The 23,560-nt window shown below is 34.2% G+C and overlaps 3 protein-coding genes across 5 annotated transcripts; 1 reads left to right on the forward strand and 2 right to left on the reverse strand.

Annotated features, from left to right (window-relative positions):
- Positions 1-2,915: 2,915 nt before the first annotated feature.
- On the reverse strand, positions 2,916-5,853 carry LOC18053960 (transcription initiation factor TFIID subunit 10). Of its 2 annotated transcripts, XM_006450157.2 has the most exons (6): positions 5,600-5,853; positions 5,451-5,515; positions 4,707-4,769; positions 4,319-4,376; positions 4,194-4,244; positions 3,306-3,526 (listed from the first exon to the last, which is right to left on the reverse strand). In XM_006450157.2, exons 1-6 carry the CDS (start codon positions 5,699-5,701, stop codon positions 3,446-3,448), a joined length of 420 nt encoding a protein of 139 aa, XP_006450220.1. In that variant the 5' UTR covers positions 5,702-5,853; the 3' UTR covers positions 3,306-3,445. The 2 variants fall into 2 exon arrangements, with proteins under 2 accessions (XP_024033976.1, XP_006450220.1); XM_024178208.1 differs by lacking the exons at positions 3,306-3,526; positions 4,194-4,244; positions 4,319-4,376 and adding an exon at positions 2,916-3,117.
- A 1,133-nt stretch (positions 5,854-6,986) lies between these two features.
- LOC18053961 (uncharacterized protein At1g32220, chloroplastic) lies at positions 6,987-10,445 on the reverse strand. 2 transcript variants are annotated; one of them, XM_024178533.1, is made up of 11 exons: positions 10,209-10,445; positions 9,760-9,877; positions 9,581-9,669; positions 8,990-9,045; positions 8,851-8,906; positions 8,539-8,632; positions 8,282-8,361; positions 8,077-8,119; positions 7,732-7,823; positions 7,324-7,490; positions 6,987-7,198 (listed from the first exon to the last, which is right to left on the reverse strand). In XM_024178533.1, exons 1-11 carry the CDS (start codon positions 10,262-10,264, stop codon positions 7,063-7,065), a joined length of 987 nt encoding a protein of 328 aa, XP_024034301.1. In that variant the 5' UTR covers positions 10,265-10,445; the 3' UTR covers positions 6,987-7,062. The 2 variants fall into 2 exon arrangements, with proteins under 2 accessions (XP_024034301.1, XP_024034302.1); XM_024178534.1 differs by having other exon boundaries at positions 7,184-7,198; positions 7,310-7,490; positions 10,209-10,443.
- Positions 10,446-19,862: 9,417 nt separating this feature from the next.
- On the forward strand, positions 19,863-20,516 carry LOC18053962 (protein GLUTAMINE DUMPER 5). Its single transcript, XM_006450162.2, has one exon. It carries the CDS (start codon positions 19,941-19,943, stop codon positions 20,460-20,462), a length of 522 nt encoding a protein of 173 aa, XP_006450225.1. The 5' UTR covers positions 19,863-19,940; the 3' UTR covers positions 20,463-20,516.
- The last annotated feature ends 3,044 nt before the right edge of the window (positions 20,517-23,560 follow it).

The following is a 23,560-nucleotide window of genomic DNA, read 5'->3' on the forward strand; positions in this document are numbered from 1 at the left end:
TTAATTTACTAATTAACCTTTTTATAGGGAAATAAATCAATATCAAGAATATTATTGAAAGGTTATTATTGTAAAAAGAAAGACAAAATAAAGGTAAGAATATAACGTATTTAATTATAGAGATGTTTTGAGGTATTTTTTAAATATAGGGATTAGAATATCAAACACTTAAGTTAAGATATAAAAACTAAATAAACATTTACCCTTTTTGAAAAATAAAATCTAATGGTACATTTGATGTGCCCTAATAAATAAAAATATCGTCTGCATCTTCTCATAGAATGTTGTGAGTCTACCAACAAAAGCAAGCCTTAGGCATTTGAGTATCAAAATTTCCGATTATCGTATTATCCCTTTTTTTCCCCAAAAAAAAAAGTTGTCTACATAATTTCCCGAAGAAGTAGGTTTCTTATTAAGTTCTAACTAATCTCACACGTTATTAATCTCAGAGAACGGACTTGAATTCAATGATGTCTCATTCAATTATTTTGGAAGATAAGAATGAATTTAAAACTAGATGCATCAAAGTCTCAGTCACGGTCACAGTCCAGGTAATTTTCGTTTTGCTATTACTAACCGATCCAAGTAAACCATAAGCTTTCAATCAAATTATAAAATCGGGCCGTCACAAGTCAAAAGTCACAACTCATGAACTCACAACACCAATAGCTTCTTGCGGGTACTATTTCACAATTTGTTTTTTGAACCATTTTCAAACTTGGAATGCAACCCAACATTGTATTTACAAAAATTCAAAGGCTATTAATTCTTACTCTGCTTATTCAACCTACTCCGTCTTGAACAATAAAACGAAAAGCCAATCGTAAAGAAAAGGGCAATAAACGATCCAATCATTCAATTATTATTTTTTTTTAATTTTTTGATAACAAAAAAATAATTGAATGAGACATCATTGAATTCAGGTCTCATTCAATTGCTTTGGACGATAAGAATGAATTTAAAATTAGATGCATCATAGTCTCAGTCATGGTTACAGTCCAAGTAATTTTGGTTTTGCTATTACAAACCGATCCAATTAAACAATTAAGCCTTCAATCAAATTATAAAATTGGGCGGTCACAAGTCAAAAGTCACAATTCACAAACCAGTTGCTACTTGCGGGTAAAATTTCACAATTTTTTCTTCTTTTTAATCCTTTTTGAACTTGGAATGCGTAAGGTCGTGCTTGTATAACCCAACATTGTATTTACAAAATTCAAAGGCTATTAAGTCTTATGCTGCTTATTCAACTTATCCTGTCTTGAACAATAAAACAGAAAGCCAATGGTAAAGAAAAGGGCAATAAACGAAGCAATGAAAGACTGCACACGTGATCTCAATCCTTTATCAGCTGGCTCCAAAGCAAGTGGAGGTGTTTCCACATTGCGTAGAAGAAATGGGGGGAATTGTAGGTCCAGTGGCCCTAATGAAGGATTCGAACCGGAAGGAGGAGGCAAAGACATCCATCCACCTCCTTTACCCTGCACGGAGAGAAACCCCAGCAAATCATCATCATGAAGCCGGTGGACAGAAGCCCCCGTCCCACATGGCAAGGTGGAACCAGCATCACCAACATAGTCTGCAGTTAACTCTGAATTCAAATGATTTTCACTCACCACCGCTTGACATTGAAATTCAGCTTCAACATCCGCAAATGCCACTTGCCATAAAATATCTCTAGAATCTGGAGGATAATACCATATCTCATAATCTGTCCTCATTACATAAAGCAAATCTTCCGAACCATTCGCATAAATACGAAACTCTTCTTCATCGGAAGCCCTGAGCCTAATGTAGATGCTGAATTATCTGACTCATGACTGCAAATCATTCCACCAGACTTGGCATCGACAAAGAACACGCTAGTTTTTTCATGGCCTAATAAAAGAGCACCGTCATCCCATACATGCGGCATCCTTCTCATAAACTCTCCAACATCTATAGAAGGTTTCTGGCGAACAAAAATCACATTAGCGTACTGCAAATATACAAACTTAATTTGCAAACGAAATACATATGTATGGCAGCAGAATGTGGGCAAATGACAAGATGTGTTCTTAGTTATTCACTAATAATAGAACAACAAAGTCAGCAACTCTCACCCGCGAAAATTAGTAAAATAACAATTAGGAGTTGTTGACTTCATTATATCCTACAAATAAAGAGAGATAATAATCTTGTCGGACAACAGTTTTCGTCAAGGACAACCAATGTTAACTAGTAGAACCACAAAATGCTTACCTTCATTTTGCCAATGCCCTTGCGATGGAAATAGAGTTTCCAATCTTCACCAACATCAACATAAAAATCAGGGTCATTACGAGTGAAAGACGAATAAATTGGCTTTCCCATAGAAAAAGACCATCTGCTTTCGCCTCGTTTAGTGTCCACTAAATGAACTGTTCCGTTTAAAGTAGCTACCAGAGCAAGATCACCAGATTCGCTGAATCAAATTAAAAAACACAGAATATTCAAAAATTAATTGATCAAGCGATTCCTTCCCAATGCGGGGAAATTAATCAATAACAAAACATAATTCTTAACTAACTCGGTTCGATTTATCCCGTTAGTTAAATTGAAGATTAGGGACGGTACTTACGTAGAAGCCCTTGGCGAAGTCGGCGGGAGCGACGATAATATCACCGTTAACAAGAGAAGAAAGATAAGAGAGCGTCTCAGCGTCTATTGAGCAGCCGGACTGCACTTCGCACTCTTCCCTCTCTCGTGACCCCCGAGTGTTTCCTTCGCGCATATATATGGTTTTGCCTTTTCTTCGCATAAACCCGGTCGGGTTCGGAAACTACTTAGGACCCAACTTTTTTTTTCCTTAAAGAAATTATTTTGTTTAATTTCGGTCTAAAATAATATGAAAGGGCAACAACTATGATCTTAAAGATGCTGCTAGCAAGTGTAGACCTTGGTTGCAGTGATGAGATATTAACGATCATCGCCATGATTCAAACTGGCCATATCTTCACCAGACCCAGGGAAAAACAAGCTAAAGCAGATGAAAAAAGAGCCAGGTTCTTGAATGGATTCTCATCTTTGAGCTTCATCTTTGGGCAACAACCAAGATCAAACATGTCACCGACCAACCGCACATATGAAAGGGCCGCCCTATAAGTCGAAATAATTGAGAGGAGAGATTAATGGAAGGTTTAATTTTCAGGCGTAAAGAGTACATAACCACTATGATCTTACATAGAGCTTAAAACATAACCGACTCTAGACATCTGAATACAACTGGATTGACAAAACAGACTGACCTTCAAAATGAAGGTATGGGGGGAAATATACAAGATATGTATTTAAAAAACATTAATTAGTTGTCTTCTCAGATAACAAACGGTATGCAAGGTGTCAACAGCCAGCTAGAGCACCAGCAGTGTCAAAAACATATAACAAATAGATGAACTTGATCATGTTGCACCACTTCAACTTCAGCTCACTCTTCTTTTGAAGCAGGATCCATCCCGGTTGAAGGGTTATCAGCAAAATACTCCTGGTGCTTCACGTTCACGCCATACTGCTCATCCAACAACACAAGTGGAATCACTTTCAGATGTAACACAACTCAATGAAAGGAAATTAAAACCAGTGCAACTGCACACCTCACGTAATTGTAGTTCCACATATTTCTCACATGGGCATCACATACTTTTAATGCAAATAAAGACATTTCAAGCCTAGAATATACTACATAAGCCCTTGGATGGGCAGTGGGCAGGTGCAACTTTAATCCTTTCTTGAATATTCATTCTGAAAATGCTGTCTTGTATAGTTTAACAATAATTCCTCCATTTGACCAAACTGTTCAACCATCAACCAATGGATGCATCATAATCAGAGATGCTTTGTTAACACCGGAAACATCATCCAAATGAAGCCTCTACCTTATAACCTTTCAAATACTTTCTTCTTTTTATGAATTTTGTTGAACAACTTTTGTTATATTTTTTAATATTCAAGGGTGCAAACACTTTCGCAGAAATCAGCTCTAAATCAGTCAGACCTGATAAACAAATCTTAGTATTTAAGAACTACCATGTTTTAGGTTGAAAGAGTCCAAATTAGAGAGACGTAAGCTACACTTCAATTCTCATAAACTATTATATAATTATGAAGAGACTAGCTGAGAAGTCAGAGACATGACTTGTGAAACCAGGAGTAATAAAACATATTGCAGGGCTTACCTCACGCAGTGCCTTCGAGAGATCCTCCATTGTTAATATCAAACGTTTATCCTGTCCCAAGAAAAAAGTCAGCCAAGCCAAAAGCAATCAGCCAGGACATTTTACACATAAAGCAAAACAAGTACCTTCTGCTGCTTGTCCCTTTTGTCCTTGACCACTGCTGCCTGCCTTGCCTTGCATTGCCTACATTAAGTGGCATACCTGGTTTAAACTTTTTTAAAAAAAATAGTTGGTCAATTGTGTAGTTTAAAACTGTTTCAACCACATACTGCAGCATACATTCAAGTCTGTGTTTGTTTATTGTCATTCAGGATCTAACAGTACTGTTAATTAGATCCTGATGTTTGTCTTTGTTAGGAATGCTTCCTGTAAACTTTACTGCAGAGTACACTTTTCAGTGGTTATATTATTTTTCTATATTGAGTTAGACTTGAGTTGGTAAATAAAGAAAAGCCTTGGTATCGAGTGAAAACAAAGAGTAACAAGTGTAAGAAGAAGGTGTTGGTAGCATACTGAAGAGCATCAGTAGCAACCTCAGCAACAAACTTCTGCGTAGCAACAGCTACCAGCCTAATTCTGCAAAAACAAAGACAGCAATTTCTATATTATGATCAGATACAACCTTCACAAGTAATAGGTTATAAAATCAATTGGATTTTCTAGCAACAAATAGCAAAGCAACAGAAGGATACTTTCAAAAGAAAACTATCAAGCATTCTTCAATGGCATACAAGAGATAACCATGATAGGCAATACAGTCAAAAAACAATGAAATCGACACATCTCTTTATGGAAGAGAACCACTTATATGACCTAATTCTTTGTTTTTCTTCCAGTTAAAGGCAACTCATGAGAATAAAAGAACTCAAACAAAATAGCTAGAACAATTACCAACCAAAACTTCAAAACAAAAACTAATTTCCCCTAAAATTCATCTCGGTCAACTAAATTGTCCAAGGTCAACCACCCACAAGCCAACAATTGGGAACTTTGGAACTTTTTCTTTTATTTGCAAATATCATCAAAATACATCCCATTTAGTTATTTCCTTTGAAATCTCTAAGTCACATTACAAAATAACAGTCAACTACACTCTCCTCGAGCTCTAACTCCAGAATCGGCCACTAACCACCAAAAAACTATGAGGCTTTCAAAAGAACTATTCAAAACCCTAGAACAAACAATTTGCAATATGACTCACTATTACCAAAAGCAGAAATAAAAAATCAAATAAAAATAAAAGGTACAAGTACCTACAATCTAACATCGGGACATTGAAACCCGCTCTTGGCTAAGTAGTGCTCCACCAACTCATCAGGTATCTGTTTAAAAAAAAATTAAAAAGAAAAAAATTTTAAAAAGATAAATAATAAGGAACTTGTAACAGTAGATTAAAATTTGTTTACGGTGGGAGTATAGCCCATTAACGACGATAGAAATTCAGTGAGCGCTGCATCATCGTCGTGCCTTCCATCGCTCGACTGCTGGAAGTTGTTATTATGATTCATTCTTTCTCTTCGCTCTTCCCTTCTCCTTCTTTTCTTAATAATAATATGTATCTTTTGTTAATTCTTCAGTCTCTCTTGCGAGCAAATTACCCAAGTCGGAGTTTGGATTCTACACACACCCAAGATCGAGTTTCCGATTTTTGTTTCTCGATACGTACCCAAACTAATCTGATCTGACCAATATACCCTTCACGACAAAAGGATGTTTGGGTTCTTTTAGTTGGGTATTTTCGTCATATTTATATGTCCTCTCCTCATTTGCCGCTGTCCACACAAAAGCCTCCCTTTTGGCTTCGTTTTTACCGTTTCTGAGGGAAAAAGAAAATGGATAACGAAACTTCATATTTGAAAATGATGCCAATAAAAAATTAGTGCATGTTTGGTATGACTTATTTAAGAGTTATAAATATTTATTTAATTTAATAAATATTTTTTAAAATTTTTTATGGTGTTTGGTTATTTTTTTAGTAAAATTTTTTTAACTTAAATAAACTAATTTACCTCTACTAACAAAAACTTAAAATTTAAACTTTTGGGAGTAGAGATTAGAGAGCTTTTCCAAAAAATATGTAATATAAAAAATATTCTTGACATATTTCATTAATTACATAATATCCTTTATATAAAACCTACCCAACGAAAATTGTTGCCGCTATATAAACATATTTATGCTTCCACTTCATTTTATCTCTTTTTATTTTTATTTTTAAATAACCAGCACTTCAATTTTGCAATCCTTAATACATAACCAACACTTGAGAGAGTAATCATAGTTATAGCCAACGTTTTTTGTGAGGAGAATGTAAGGTAATACGACACTTCTCGTGTTCTGTTAACATTTTAATTATATTATTGATTATCATTTTAATTTGGATAGTATTATTTATTTAGGAGAATATATCAATTATGAAATTTTTAATTTTGAAAATTAAAGAAATGATTGAACTGATTTTTTCTTATTAATTGATAGCTTGGATGCATTTTGTTACATGTTAAATAATTATGAATACATATCATTTTTGGTAATTTAATTACACAAAAACACTTTTAATTTTACACAACCAAACAGTTTAATAGTTCAAAAATACTTTTTTAATTGACAACCAAACACCCAATAACTTTTTATCCAAAAACTCTATTAGTATAAGTTCTACTTCTATAAATTTTAATGTTATAAGCTCTATTTAATAAGTTGTACCAAACGAAAACTTAATGTAATATAGTTTTCACAAATTGAAAATCCTTTATCTTTACCCACGTAGATAAATTAAAGTGCTGACGAAAACAATTTGGATGTTCATTTCTGAAACGATGGGAGTCTTAACTGTTCATTTACTTGAATTCTTTGAATTATGCCAAAACTAATATGAAGAAGAGATTCCATAATCAAGTTTTAAAGAATAGCGGCAACTTGTTCGAATCCAACTCAGAATGGAGCTAGGATATCTTTTCCGTGAACTGGAAACATTTTCACTTTTTATTGCGGCTGAAGAACAGCTGAAACAACAAAATAAAAAAAGAAAAAAAGAAAAAGGAAAAATGGTTTAGCATGTTCCTATTGACAACTCTGTATTGATGAAAAACAGCAACTGAAGTAAAGAATTCAACAAATTTATCTTGACTTTTGACTGTAACGCAGTATTCCGTGAACATCTACGATCCCAGGAGGAAAAACAGGATCGGTCGCAGCTCTCACAGCAACCTTGGCCACAACGGTAACGTTAACGGGAGGAGTGAATAGAGGTCCTACAAGTGGCAGTTGGCTCAGTGGTTTTGCATGTTGGAGAACCTGCAGAGGTTTGAGAATAATGTTAGCCAGCAATTCCCATGGTATATCCCTTAAAAGAGCTAAAAGTTAGAACTCTCATCTTCGCAGATGAAAGCTCCAGAAACTAGTTTTAGTTACTGGAAAAAAAATAACTGTAAAACAACGGGAGTAAAGAAGTGAAATCCTTCTCAGAATAGAATAAAGATGGGTCACCCCATATGAGATTTCAATGCAATTCATAAAGGAAGCACAAACTATTTACCATCTCCATTGGAGAACCAATCACGCCAAGAGGTAGCTTCATGCCCCCAACAGTTCGAGTTCCATATATAAACCCCGGCCTTAAAATCACTCCTGAAACAAACTCGTACAAAAAGTTCAGTCACACACTAGAACTATCAACTGATAGTTCTGTCTCCACGGCTCAAATAGACAAGGCAATTATATGTTCTCATGTCAATGGATGTTGGAATCGATAGATTGTGCTAATAAAGTCACATGATATTTTAAAAACTGATACAGGCATTCAGATATAAAATCTCACAAGTCACAACTACGTCAACATGCTAAAATGCTACAATATTGACTGAGAAAGAATAAAACTAACCTCCATAAGGGTATCTGGTCAGTAACTCTGTCTCAGCAGCTCTCTACATCAAACAACACAAAGAATAATAAGCTAACAACGGAGATAAGTTGGAATCCTAGAAGCCAATAACGATAAAGTTCATGAGCTGACACTTTTCCAATTCTCAAACACATCTACTACTTCCTAATACTGACTGACAAGCAGCAACATCGGAAGAAAGTACCTTTCCCTCGTAATATCCTTGCAGTAAGTAATTTGCCACACCAAAGTCAGCAGCAGAGATATAAACAAATCTTTTCACACCTGCAGGTAGATGGAATGGTCAACCAGGTAAACGGGTAAAACAGTCTACCAGAATGAGAAAGAAGTTAACCATTTTTTACCAGTTTCTAGCCAAAGAATAAGTAATAATCGTATCACAACAATAGGATTTGAAGCGTCACTTAAGTTATCGATTTCAGATGGCTATAAAACTATTACCTTTTTCTGAAGCAGCTCTGATTGCATTGATGTTTGCAGTCCCATTAATCTTATACATGTAAGAGTTGGACCCAAAACCTCCAACACAGGAGATCTAGATAATTAAACTAAAGTTAGCCAGAGAGATCAACATCTCATCAAGTAGAAAAAATATAGACACCTAGATCACATCCACAGCAACAAGCGAAAAAGAAAATTAATATTACAACATAGGGCACATGATGGAGTGAAAAACAATCCCAGAATGCAAATGCTTTTGTGCACAAGTTTAAATTTGCTTGGCTATACTAAAGTCTTTATTAGAAGACATACAACAGCTGTCACCCCATCCAAAGCTTCCTTCCATGAATCAGATGAAAGAAGATTTCCTGGCAACAATGAGATGGATTAGAGATGGCATAGCATACCAAGTAAAGGATCATCAACAAACGTAACAACCAAGAAACCAGACCTTGATGCCAAATCACATTATTTGCCCAAGAATCACGTAAAGATGACCGACCGGACCTGTGAAGAAGAAACACCCAAGTCGATGTAAATACGATTGGTGAGAAGGTCTACCTGATATAGGAAAGCATTAAAGTCATAATAAGGAGCGTAGAAAGAATCCAACAAAAACATCTCCATAAACCAATAACTAGGAAGTAATCTCATCAACCTCCCCCAACTCCCATCTTTATCAAGACAATAAGTGGCCTCCTGGCAATACTAAAGATTCCTAAAATTAAAGTAAAGCTATCAAACCTTTTCGAACTGGGCTTTACTGCATATTAATTCTTATTATTCATGAATAAAAGGATCGACCAATGCATAGTTGCCCCGTTATAATTTGTAAGGCCGAGAAACATTCCAGAGATATCTAAATAATTTCTGGACAAAATAGTTGCAGAATGCTAACCTTTCCCTCTTTAGGAAAATATGCAGCGAAGAAGTTTAGTTATGCCCAGTGAAAATATTAGGAAAAGTGTTAACATACACCACGATAATAAATGCCAAAATCAAAGCCTTCAATGGATCAACAACCATAGATTGAGTCCAGTACCTGCTAAGGCTGGCAACAGTCAAACCACGGTCGAGAGCTTCTCTGCAAATGTGCGATCCAACAAATCCATTTCCACCTAAAACAAGCAACTGAATCAAGTTGCACAAATCAGTCAATGCAAGAAAGCAAACAAAATATCCGTCCAATACACAAACAAGCAAATTTACTGCAGCCTGTACCTTTTCACTTGGAGGCGGGGGCACATTTACTGTCTCTGCTTCCTCAACTTTTAAGGGTTCATCAACCTTATTAGAATCTGTTGATAGATATCTCCCGTTCCCCGACGCTGTAATTGCACTATCGCAACAGAAATAACAACAACAGTAATATCATAGCACACTCCATTTTATATAAGGCAAAAGTGAGAATTCAATTCAATCTTGTATCAAACCAAACAAAAGTGAAATTGCAATTCATTTTAAAAACCCCCTTCCAAAATGATAACAACTAATAAATTAATAAATAAATGCTGCGATGTGTTACTTCACATTAGCGATGAAACTGGGAAACAAAACAATAACTATGAAAATTCCAAAACCCAAGAGACAGAAAAGACATAAATAGAATCATAACAACTTAAACAAGGTCTCAATTTAATCGAATTTAATAATAAGGTTGCTTGACTTACGAGAGTCTAGAGACTGATGATCTTGAATTGATCAAGCGTGAAACGATGGTCCTCATTTGATGATAGCTCTATTCACTATACTTCTACAGTATTACTGTTTCTCTGTCAATTTTCTCCGAAGCTACTGGCTAAGAGTTACTACGGGAACCGGCAAAAGTCTGGCTCGTTCACGCAAAGCAGACACATGGCGCGTAAGGCTGATGACAGGTAGCAGGAATCATGTGGCTGAATCTAAACCCAACCCCTTCGAAAGGCAGAGAAAATAGATGGGAAAGTGGACACGTGCTCTTCTTCGGGTCCAATTTTCAGTTTGGCCTTCTGAGTCCTGATATTCGAATCCTAATGAGACAAAGCCTGGTAAGCGATTTACTTTTGGGCTTTACCTATATACGGACTTTAAGCCCAGTTGTCCAAATTGGGATCTACGCATGGCATGAAAATGGAAAATTGGTGCGCTAGCTTGCTTGCCTTTTATTTACGAGAAATGCTAAGATTCCGGCATTTGAATCCTAATTGTCAGTTCTCAAGTTTGGATTCAAATATTAGGATTTCTTACATTTTTTTTTTCAAATTTTTGTCATGTCAATTAGGGTTCTATCAAGTCGTGTCTGTAGTTGTACAATAATAGTATAATTTAACTTCCACTAATCATAACTTGAAATTTTCAGTCAACATTGAAAGAAAGCAGCTGAGAAAATCTTAGAGAAAATATTCCGGATTTGGAATTTTATTCAATTCACAAATGTCTTAATATAGCTCTATTTATAGACAACCCTTAAGCCTGATTAGTCTCCAACTAATTCACTATTGATTACAATTAAGCTAGATAAATTTCACCCTAGTATTACAGAGCATGTGCAGCAAACTATAACAAACTATGTTGGGTTCTCATTTTGCCTAACAAACTCTAATGATGTGGCAGTGTTGATCGATCTTGTCTTGATTTTCATCTTCTCTAAATTCTTCTCTGAATAATGAGCTGCCACAACAACCCCTTCAAACTCAAGGGCAGAGATGCACATTGAGTTTAAATCTCAAATAATTGAATGTATGAATGAAAGAGGTTTTGTCATGATATCTGCAATCTATTCTTCACTTGGTATATACGAATGCTTAATTTGCATCAAGTACTTTGTTCTAGATGAAATGCATATCAATCTTAATGTGTTCAGTTCTTGAGTGATAAACAAGATTTCTAGCGAGCTCTGTTGCACTCATAGTATCATACCAGATCATAGGTTCTTTAGTGTAGTAAATTCTTATTTCAAAGGATAGAGATTGTAACCAAGTTATCTCTGCACTTCCTGAGGGTAATGATCTATATTCACTCTCTACACTTGATCTTGTGACAATAGATTGTGTTTTTTGATGGCCATGATATTAAATTATTCCTTTAATTGATGCAATAGGCACCAGCTGATTTTCTACCATTCAAGTCACATGCCCAATCAACATTTGTAAATTCAGTTAACTTCATGTCATCATCTCTAATGAATCTCAATCCATAATTCTTAGCTTCATAACCTCTACCAGTGAAGTTAGATCTTCTAAAGAATATTCCTCTACTAGTGTTATGACCTCTACCACCAACATTAGTAATAACTAATAACATGTCCTTGATAACCACCAACATGACCTTCTCTTCTAACATTGCCTCTTATTTGAGAGTAATTGGCATTCACCATGCTTTAATTGGCACTTCTGATAGTCATAGCATTCTGATTTTGCTCTAATATGACTTCATGTGTCAAAAGTAATGCATATGCATTATCGTAAGCTATTTTATTAGCACCATAATTTAAGTTAGATCTAGATAATTAAGCCCTAATCCATTAAGTATTTGCATCAACAAATCTTTCTTAGTTATAGGATTACTAGCACATGCAAGTTTATCAGCAATTATTTTTATCATTAAACAAAATTCCTCAAAAGCCATGTTATTCATTCTCAAAAAAATCATCTTATACGTAAGTTGCATTACTTTAGCCTCAAATTGTACTCCAAATTGTTTTTCAATAGATCTCTAAACTTCAAATGAATTCTCATAGTTGAGGACAAAGCTTAATATACCTTTTCTAATAGAGGAAAAGAGCCAGACAAAAAGAGTCTGATCATTAGCTCTCCAGTCGAGATAAGCATGATTTTAAATTTTCTACGTCGATACATCAACAACTATGCTTAAAAGAAATTGATCAGGTGCCATATGTGCTCCAAATACGAGACCTTCAAGACGATTGCCTCTAATAGTGTTAAACTTGTTTTCGCCAGATCAGTAATTGGATCAATCTAGTTTGACAAGTGTATTGAAGGTGAATGAAGCTTGATTTATGTTGTTAGTGTTTAAACTTGGAGTTGTGTTACTTGAACTAGCCATGATCGGATGTGATACCATGAAAGAAAGCAAAGCTCAGCTTGATACTAAGAAGATCTCAGAGAAAATATTTTGGATATGGAATTTTATTCAATTAAAAAAAAGTCTTAATATAGCTTTATTTATAAACAATCCTTAAGCTTGATTAGTATGTAATTAATTCACTTTTAATTACAACTAAGCCTGCTAAATTTCATTTCAGCATGTAGGACATGTACAACATATTATAACAAATCTTATGTTGAGCTGGAGAAATTCTAGAACACCTCTGATGTATTACAACCAATTGATGCATGCATGACATGGGTGATTAAATTTAATATAACCAACACTTGCATGATGATTTTTTAAAATAAATACACAATGGCTGATATGGTACCTCTGATGTATTCTAAAAATTTTCGTTAAAGTGTCATGAACTCTAATGATGTGGCAATGTTGATCTATCTTTGCCTGATTTTCTTCTTCTCTGAATTCTTCTCTAAATAATGAGCGGAATTAAAGCATTTCCCTCGTGATGAGGGGAGGAGTATTTTACCACCACTTGGCTGGACCTAGCTTCGCTGTATTTTGTTTACACGAAATTGAACTAACCGGAAAGTTTTTTAGACGAGCTGCATTACAAGAGAAACTAATAGACAGAATGGACAAAGCATTTGATCAGTGTGATTCGACAACATTTTACTGCATGGGAAAAAAATGTAAAACAAGTGCATAGTTGTATTAAAATCGTTGCTTGTGTTAATTTGTATTTGCATGAGTATAATTTGATTAAATGATCGCGCATGCATGGAAACTAATATGCCATAATAAATTTCCTTATTCGTTTGAAACATTTGAAGATAAGAAGGTAAAGAATTGAAGATCAAGAAATGCTTTTTCGATTATAAAAATCAAGAAATTAAGGAACAAGCATCATTTTCATCTTCATCATCGATTCCATCTGAGATCATTCTTCTTCTTGGTTTTGATGACTTTTGTTTTCCTTTATTTATTTATTTTTTAAGATAGGGTTTAGTGGATTAGCATATTACGTTGAAAAACAAAGATTTGATCAAATATTCTCTTGGATTTCATGGCACCCCATTCTCAACTGATGCATATATTTACAAATTTGATAACGCATTAATGTCCCCGTCAACCCTAACAAAAGGCAAATTAATCGAGCTCTCTTTCATACGGGGCTTATATAACCACCAGCTTAAATTTTTAGATTAGGCACACCTTCAGACGTGGTATTGTGTTTAGATCTCGAATTCAATTTTCTCTACTTATAAACTCTGAGCCTCTCTTGTCTATCGTCCCATCTACGAGCTTTTGGTCTTGGATTCATTTGGATATAATTAAGAATATATCGATTATTTTAATTTCTTAGCTCATTCTCGGTCTCTTATCTATTGGCTCGTCTATGAACTCTTAAATTTCCCTCCATGTCTCACATGAGAGATCTATGTTTCATATGAATAGACTTGCATTCAATGCAATAGTAAAACTCTTACCCATTAGCTTAAATTTTTAGGTCAACTGATTTCTCTAACACATGCAATACTGATTTAAAATCCATCTGTTAGCCAGCCATCAGGATCCCTCAATTAAACAATTATCAACAAACACAAAATTTATGATTTGAGTTTTTCAATAACGTTAATTTTAACGGTGATGATATCAGAAACTTTGGGATCAATTCAAGTTGTTACTTAATTACTGTATAGTGTGTGCGCTATATGGGCATCTCATAATCGAAACAAAATTTAAACAGGAAAATGATTTGGTCTCTGTATGTGGGTATATGCATGGCCACGCGTAAAGGCATAAAATCTAATTCATAATATTGAAGAAGAAAGTGCCTACGAGCTAGCAAAGTGCTACTGGTAGCTTGTGCTTCCTTATCTTAAGAAGAAGCCAAGCAACGTCATATATCCACCACACGGGCCAATCTATGGAAGAACAAGTTCTTTCCTTTTAATTTCTCTGATTTTCTTTGTTGTGTGACAACAGATTCCAACACTAGCTTTGTCTATGACTCTTTAAAAAAGTACCCCTTCACTTAACCGGTTTAATTAAGTTGATAATTGATTAAATGGAAAAAAATAAATTGTGGCACAATCTAGGTGCCCTATCCACTAGTCGCTTTAGCGTGTTATATATATTGTATGTGTGGGTGTGTGTATTCAACATCATATATCATAATGAAAGAGAATAGCTAGTGTGATATCTAATTATATCATAGAAATTGTTGGTGTGTGTGTGTGATGAGTTAACTGGAATATGTATCAATTTAATTATTATTCAGAAAACTAAACTTATTCAAAATGATCATGTTTTTTGAAATTTCAGTGGGAGGGTGGGCATTTTGCTTGCTAAAACGGAACTGAACAGATAAAGCTATCGGGTTAAACTTTCAAAAATAAAACAAATAATACTTAACCAAAATTTAAAAAAAAAAAACGCAAAGAAGATTCCCCACTTCTGTCTACAAAATAAATGATATCGTTGAGGTTTAAAAAATCTATGAAAAACCTTAAAATCACATGAAAACCCACGTGCATCATGTGAACGTCTTGCACGATTCCCCATTATAGTTTGTCGCAAGCTTAAAGATTAGGGACAATTAATATTCAAGTAGCACGATCATGCTGAGAAAAGAAGCTGCATAAGTACAAGAGTGGAGTCCAATTATTTGCTAAAAAAGTTCACTAAGAGAAAGTGATGCTAACAAATTTTGAAAGAATACAAGTTAGGGGCCGACTTTCATCTACAAGTGGCTTTGATTGAAGCGAAAAAACAAAGAATTAAAGTGAACAAATGAAGCGCCGTTAAAACAGACAAGAAATAATGGTATAGATTCCAATATTAAATTATCAAAGATTCGATTGTTGGAAGAATGATTGATATGAGCAGAGACAATTAAATGGTAAAAATGCTTGGAAAACGACAGTGCAATCTAATCGTGATAGATGTATAGTTAAATTTAATAAAATTATTATTTACGTATTGATTTTTAAAATAAACAAATATTTAAAATAATATTATTTTTATTGTATAATTGATGTGGAATTTCTTTTGTACTTTATAATTTTTCATGTTTAAGGTCGAAAAAACACGAAATTTACTTTGAAAAGACGACTTATTAAGTTGATTATTAAAAAAAGTAGTACAATATTACATATTTTAATTTTTTTATTTTAAAAAATAATTTTAAAAAATGTAGTGTTTATCAATTGATTGTTGTGATAATATAATTAATTTCCTCGAATTTTATAAAAAAAACCACCAATTATTTAATAAATAAAATATTATTTAAGATGAATTTTGATATAAAAATTTAGAATATCTGTCGTTATGCACTCGGGAGACAAAATAAAGGTGAATTGATTATTAGTTGAGGAATGAATGAAATTGTCGAATGGGTGGAAGATGATGAAAGGTGGGAACAAGAAAACACTTGATGAATGGGAAACGTGGGACCTGCACACTTGCAATTGCAATCCGACGTGGGACACAACAATGACCCAAATAACTTAAACAAAAGTAAGTGCGCGCCCACTCCATGATATTATTATGCAAGCACAGTTTTGATTCTACGTAATGTCTGAAAACAACAGAGAAGAGAAGGCCAGGCAAGCAAAGGCCAAATTAGTCTCCCAAAAAAATGGGGCCTGGCGCCCGCTGGGCGGAGATATCGATGGTGGTGGTTCAGCTAGTGCACCAAAGCTAGCTCATGCATCAGCTCACACTAATCAATATACTCATGCCCCAACAATGATTTCACAAAGTTCCTCCACGGGTCCCTTCTTTATCCACCCACCTCTCCTGATCAGCCACCTTTTCTTTCTTTCTCCTTTTCATTTTTGACTTCTTCAATTTGTCAAGATTGATTTTGCTGTTTTTTATCAAGTAGTTTCACAAACGTATACGTATGTAGAGTGAGTGTATAAGCCAAGGTTTCACTAACGTGTATGGCACTACATTTTAGCACTAAACGGTTGCTTTTTGCCGACGCTGGCTTATTGATCTTTTTGGCTGCTAGGTGGCTTGATCAACAGTTTTATATCAATTGGAATGTACTGAACCAAGTGTACGATAAAGTGATTGGGACGATGACTGGCTGGCTCCAGCCTCCAGGCACCTGCTAGTTGCGTGCATTATTTACATATTCCCATTAATATTATATACACACACACACACACACACATATTTTTGTTTGGTGGTGATGATATCTCTATGAAATGATTGGGACGATGACTGGCTGGCTCCAGCCTCCAGGCACCTGCTAGTTGCGTGCATTATTTACATATTCCCACTAATTAATGTTATTGGATGCCAGGGCTCATTTTGTATTTCACTTCATGATTACAAATTTGATCATCGAATGTGGATCAGATTACTTATTGAGGCCAGCAATCATCAGTATAATTGGTGTCGCTGTTGCTATTTAATTACTGTCTTTAATTAAATGGGAAGCCGAGTCCTTAACCAACTAGAATTCACGAGTTGACTTGCAGTTCTAATTTTCCTGTGACTTGAACTAATTATATATGTGAATGGTTGATGACTCGATATATATAATTAATACCCAACCAAAGTCATGAGCAAAACCATAGGTGGCAGTTGGGTAGGTCATTTTGATCAAAACTCCATGCAAGGAATAAAAGTCAGGGATATTTTCTGCTTTCCTTTTTGAGCATGGTCAATAAACATTAATGTTAAAGAGAGTTATTTCTAATAGTAGCGTTGGATCTTGACAAATCAATTTTAGCTTTTGAATTGAGAGGTTTCTTTTCTTGATAATAAGAGATAAAGTATATTGGGTAACTTTAGCATATAGTCTCTCATTTATTAGATTCTTACAAGGCGTATTCTCAACCAACCATAAAAAAGGATAATAAATAAACATGAAAAAAAAGCAATAATAAATAATAAATTTAACCAGGTGTTAAGTATTGCCTTGATATTACACCATTATTGCGTCCTTAATCCTTAGTAGCTAGGGAGAGAGAGGCTGCAGCATAATTGGGAGAAGAATTGGGGTAATTTGCATAAGCAAAATCTATTCCTCGGCCACCATCAAAGCTGGAGATACTCCAAACATCCCAAGATTTTGAAGATAATTTACAGGTGACATCAAGAATATATAATTACTGCAGCTTTTTGAGATCTGAAGAAACATGGGGTCTACTCATGATAAAAGTATCTAATCCAGACAATTGCTGTACGTAAGCAGCATATGCTCCAGGGCTCTTAGTACCAGTGAGGCAAAAGCTTTCACAATTTTCCCTTTGCCTCCCATGTAATTCAAGTAAAATTTTTACAAATCTTAGCCCAATCCCAAATCTTACAAATTGAAAAAGAAAATAAATGGCGGCATGTTTTAGTGGGAATAGAGATGGAAATTATGCTGGTTACTGATAAGGATGGCAATATTAACGGTGATTACAGTTCAATGGAGATACTATATGAAATCAAATCACAAAGAAATTGCTGATTTGAAGAGAGAGCCACAATTGCTTGTTGCCATTTTACCCACAATTGTTTTTTTTTTTTTTTTTGTGTCTGTTTACTGATTATGGTTTTGCTTTGTTCTCTTTATACTCCCATCCAACGCATCATCATCATCATTCATCACACTGAAACGTTAGTGCGTTTTGACTGTAGCTTAAGGTATGAAAGTAAATGGACCAAGGGGGCGCTTCAAATGCTCCTCCCAATATTGATAACTTTTTTTTTAATTATTATTATTATTATCAGGAATTCATTAAGATGGCTCTGTAGATGATGTATAACAACAGGAGACAATTGTTAAAATTATTTTTCACATCAAAGAGTAGATGGCGAAAATTTAAAAAAAAAATAAGTGCAATGTTGACACATTAATTTACCCCCCCCCCCCCCCCCCCAAAAAAAAAAAAAACTTCGTCAGCATATGATGTATATTCATCAAATTATAGTTATGTATGCCCTCTTATATCACTATTCACCGTCACTCAGTCAGATTAGGTTCTTCAAAATTGATACAATAATATCTATTTAAAAGTTAATTTATTATTGTGTGAAATTTCTGAAATTAAAATTCGGAGAATTTGAATCTAGAAAGAAACGTAAAGTTTGATATATTGTTAATTTCAATGTGAAAAAAAATTTGTTACGTCATCGCACTCAAATACATTCTTTTTCAGGCACCTTAGTGGGAGTTGATTTGGAATAATACCCAATATTCTCTTACGTTATCTTTACTAATAGATCAAATATTATGATTTACAATCACTGTTGCAGATGATTTTAGTAAACCCCACTTAAATAAAACACATTCACTCTCGTTGCAAAGTCGATTTTCCCCAAATCTCCACATCACAATAAATGGATATAACACTTAAGAATATATAATTTGTTGTGTTAAAGAATATTATTTCCCAATCAAAGTTTTAGCACAAAACTATTCGATTCCTATTGATGTGAAATGAACTATCACCCTCTGAAATGAGAATATATTTTTAATTGCATTTTTTTTCTTAAAAAAAAAATCAATTCCCTAAAAATTTTAATCAAAAAAATTTGAATTAAGTGAGACTAATGATGTTACATTATCAAAAAACCATTCATCTTTTATTTTGATATTTATCAATAAAAATAATTTGATGAACAATTAAATATGTGACATAATTATGTGAAATTTTATAAATTTTGACGAACAATTAAATAGGTGACATGATTATGTAAAACTTTATAAATTTTGTTAAAACAGTTAACTAAATTAACAAAATGATATAAAAATATCACTCATTAAAACTTAAAAAATATCACTCATTAAAACTTAAAAAATATCACCCACTAAATAATGACTCTGTTTATTTATTGAATTAAGTAAATCTACGTAGTTTTCCCGGTTATATGAATGTAATGGTGGTATCTTACACCATCTAATTGGGACTTTCTCTTTGGTGCATCAAAACTATGAGAATAATCATTTGATGACAATATTTTACATCATGATCGTACTAATTACATTTTCAAAAAATTATGCCTTCCGTGTCACCGGGCTACAATCGGTCATTTGTTTCGGATTCGGACCCACATCATATTGGACTGATACGGCAGCTGGGTCCGACCAACTAACCAATTTGGGTCACTAACCGGATACAAAGGATCCGACATCATGGGTACCCAACAACAAAACAGAGTCAAGCCCGTGACCTCATTTCCATTTCAAAAGCAAAAGAAGAAAGCACTTCTTTTCTTCTTTCTATTTCAGCTTTTTTCCAGTTATAAATATATACCCCTCCACCCCTTACCTCCCCAAGCCTCACATCGTATAATTTCTAAACACACCCCTCTTCATACACACAAATTTTAGAATAGGAAAAATGAGAACTCTTGCAAGCTTCAACGCACCAACACCTGCAGCGGCAGCAATAACAAAAGCAACAGTGGCGACGCAACAGCGGTCACCGTGGCACTCACCGGTGCCGTATCTCTTCGGAGGCCTGGCGGCCATGCTGGGATTGATAGCTTTTGCTCTCTTGATCTTGGCTTGTTCGTACTGGAAACTTTCTGGTCGCGCTGATAATAACAATAATAATGGGGACCAAAACGGAGACAGCAGAGACATTGAAAGCGGTGACAAGGGTCAAGAGGGCGATGCGGCAAACTCTGTCAAGGTATATGAAGAAAAGATTTTGGTTATAATGGCTGGTGATGAGAAGCCAACGTTCTTGGCCACGCCTGTCTGTACCAAACCTTCTTCTTTTGTTGATGGCAAGCAGATTGATAAAAATGAACAAGGTGAAAATTTTGAAATTGGTGAGAAAGTGAAAGAGGTGACTGATCATGAAGATAATCACAGAGAGAATCAAGAAACTCAAGGTCCCCAGGTACAAAACCAGTGAGGTCCAAGTTCCTTTTTATGATTCTCATGAAAGAGAATTTTTGTTTTTTGTGATTTTCTTTTTCAATTTGGATGAAGGTTTAGGTCTAGGGTCTTCTTTCTTTTTCCTTTTTCTTAATTCGGGAAATGTAAATATAACTTTGCTGAGATGAATTGAAGTGTTGTTTCCAGCTAATGTTTATGAGTAACAAGGGCTCTTGTTTTAGCTTATTGGCTGTTTTGCACAATCAGTGGTGCATAAAATAAACACCCATCAATTTTTGCAGCCACAACTTTCCTTCACAACAGCAGCTGTGGTTTTAAGCCATACCACCAACAATAAACGGAGGCGAAATGATAGTAAAGAAAAGCTAATAGTCAAGAACAATCATTTGATTAAGTACTAATCAAAATACATATTTTCTCTTAACCCAGTGGAAACAAGAAAGTAAGAAGCATGCAAATCGTTTCGAGAGCAAAATGCAGCAAGAAATAACAGATATCAAATGGACGTTTTGATTCATATTATTTATTTGTTTTTCTTATATAAAGTTGAGATATGGCATACGATATGATAATATGAAATGATATTTAACGGAATAATCTTTTGTTAAATGTATGTATGTATACAATCAGTTCGCTCCTGATGTATAATGGAGAATAAAGCAAAAGAAAATAACAATAGGCACATATTCTCGGAGGGGCCTAGTTCTTAACCGGTGGCCGGAGAATAATTCCGGTGGAAAGTGGGGTTTGTTGGAGGGAGCATTGATTGGTGATGAGGTAAGGCTATGTCTATTTTCTTGGGAAGGAAGGAGGAGACACATGGTGGGTTGGGATTGGTTGGCAGTACGTTGGAAAGCTACATGTGATGTTTAGTAGCTAGGATGTCTGTGATGCGCGGCGACCCGGTGCCGCGTTTTTATTTAATTCGAGAAGTAATAGTTCAGGTTCAGGTTCTTAGCTTTAACAGGCAATGAGTACGTGGATTTGTTTGTGACGCTATCTGTAGATGGGATTTTTTTTTTTTTAATTTATGTAATATTCATTATAAAGTCCTATAATATCGTAGATTCATGACCAAAATAATATTATAACTTGATGCCCTTTTCAATTTCAATGCTCAATATGATTTTAATCTCGTGGGGGAGGAAGGGCAGTTTGGAATTGCTTTTGGAATATTTAAAAGTGATTTTAAAAATTTTAAAATAATTTTTGTGTTTGGTAAAAAAAATTAAAATTATTTTTGTCAAAATTAACTCTTTTTTTAAAAAGTAGGAAGAAAAGTAGGGAATGAGTAGCTTTTAAATTATAATTTTAATAATCAATTTTATCCTTTAATACAATTTCATAAATATCCTTAAAATTATTACCTAAACCCAAATATATTCTTATTCAACTTGGAAACAAAATCAATACTTTAATAATTTTTTATTACAATTCATCAATATAAATTTATTAACATCAATTTGTTGGTCAAATTATTATTAAATTTGTTTCACTATATTATAAATTTAATTATCAATTTTTTTTAGATAAAAATAAAAAAAATAAAATCAATATATTATAAATTTTATTTTTAGTTAAAATTATTATAATACACAATTAAAAATATTGTATGTACATGTTTTTATATGTATAAGTAAATTTTATCCTACATTATATACATTTTAGTCATTTGTTTTCTCTCAGGAGCTTAACAGTAAAATTTACCAAACGTCCATAACTACTGTCAAAACTCACAGTAAACTCACAATACTTTTAAAAAAAAAAATTACCAAAGACTTAATTAATTCTCTTCACAGCTAATTATTTTTACAACACAACAAACAACAATTACTTTAAAAGTTACAACATTCTAAATTAGCCCGAAGTCAAGAATATCGTTGTAATCTGCATATTTTTAAAGATGCGATATATTTTTGGTTATTATAAATGTAGAATATACCACTGGTTGGTTGTATTCTTAAATTAAATCTTGTCAGTAAAATCATTTTCATTTATAGCTTCATCAATTATGAAAGGTGTGTGACATGTAGTTTTTATATTCGGAACATACATGACAATGCCGTAAGATTTCAATTCTAAAGTGGACATTATATGTGTTTGGGGAAGAAATTGAAGATTAATAATGAAGCACCCCGTGTCGATGAATAAATTGTATGATTAAAAATAGTCACTAGAAGGTACCCAACCTATACCAATACACCTGATAATTGAGCTGGTACGCAGGGTACACCATATTAAAAGCGATGTGGTTAAAGACAAATTTCCAAAATGTCAGCCATGTGAAATATCTTCATCACCTAAAGAGAATAGTTGATTTTATAAGATCAAATATAGAATATCTTGTTTAAAAAAAAGAGGACAGTTGTCGTGCCTACAAAAGCCAAAAGATAGCACACCAAAACAACCTTTGCAAAGGTATCCTGGACCACCATGTCTTTGTACACCACGTGTACAAGAGAACAAACCACGCCACTAACACCGCTCTTGCTCCCCAGGTATGTTCTTGACGGGCCAAAAATCATAAAAAGATAAAAGGACATAAAATTCTTAGAAAGAATAGTAAAATCACAACTAGAAACACCCCATATGACAAGGTAGTCGGGGTACTCCATATATAAAGACACTGAGTTCTACTTTTCTCACATATAACAAAAAACACAGTCTCCACAAAAAAAGCCAATGTCTCCTTGAACCTCCAGCCACCATTTTTGATTGCAAACTCTTAAGGCCATAAATAATTCAAATAGCTTACGTGAGTGTTGGAGTGTGGTCATTAGCCACTCCCGACTCCACTTCTAACCTCCTTTTCGTTATTTTGCAAGTCTAAAGTGTCATTTCAAGCTCTTGCGCTCCATATTTGAACCTCTAACTATTACTATCATCCTCCCACTCTTCTTCATCTCCATAAATAAATTCATTGTTTCAGTTAGGTTTTGTCCCCACCAAAAATCTACCTAAAACAAGATGATCTACCATTTATAACTTTATAATGTAGATTATATATCGTACAACTCATAGATCTTGTATGACATGTCGTTAATTGATTCAACTAATAGATGATATGTTGTAAAATTTTTACTCCAAGTGAAAATTCCATAACCTATCGTTTAT

Source organism: Citrus clementina, unplaced genomic scaffold (genome assembly GCF_000493195.1).
Source record: "Citrus clementina cultivar Clemenules unplaced genomic scaffold, Citrus_clementina_v1.0 scaffold_1, whole genome shotgun sequence".
Lineage (NCBI taxonomy): Eukaryota > Viridiplantae > Streptophyta > Magnoliopsida > Sapindales > Rutaceae > Citrus > Citrus x clementina.

Bases quoted from the DNA above. Each gene is read 5' to 3' on its own strand.
- LOC18053960 (XM_006450157.2), bottom strand. From the start codon at position 5,701: ATGAATCATAATAACAACTTCCAGCAGTCGAGCGATGGAAGGCACGAC. The intron at 5,516-5,599 runs GTAAACAAATTT...TTTTTTAAACAG, and splicing joins TAATGGGCTATACTCCCACC to ATACCTGATGAGTTGGTGGA. The intron at 4,245-4,318 runs GTACTTGTTTTG...TTCTTGGGACAG, and splicing joins AAAGGGACAAGCAGCAGAAG to GATAAACGTTTGATATTAAC.
- LOC18053961 (XM_024178533.1), bottom strand. From the start codon at position 10,264: ATGAGGACCATCGTTTCACGCTTGATCAATTCAAGATCATCAGTCTCT. The intron at 9,878-10,208 runs GTAAGTCAAGCA...CTGTTGCGATAG, and splicing joins TCATCAGTCTCTAGACTCTC to TGCAATTACAGCGTCGGGGA. The intron at 8,362-8,538 runs GTAATAGTTTTA...ATCTACCTGCAG, and splicing joins CAGAGCTGCTTCAGAAAAAG to GTGTGAAAAGATTTGTTTAT.
- LOC18053962 (XM_006450162.2), top strand. From the start codon at position 19,941: ATGAGAACTCTTGCAAGCTTCAACGCACCAACACCTGCAGCGGCAGCA.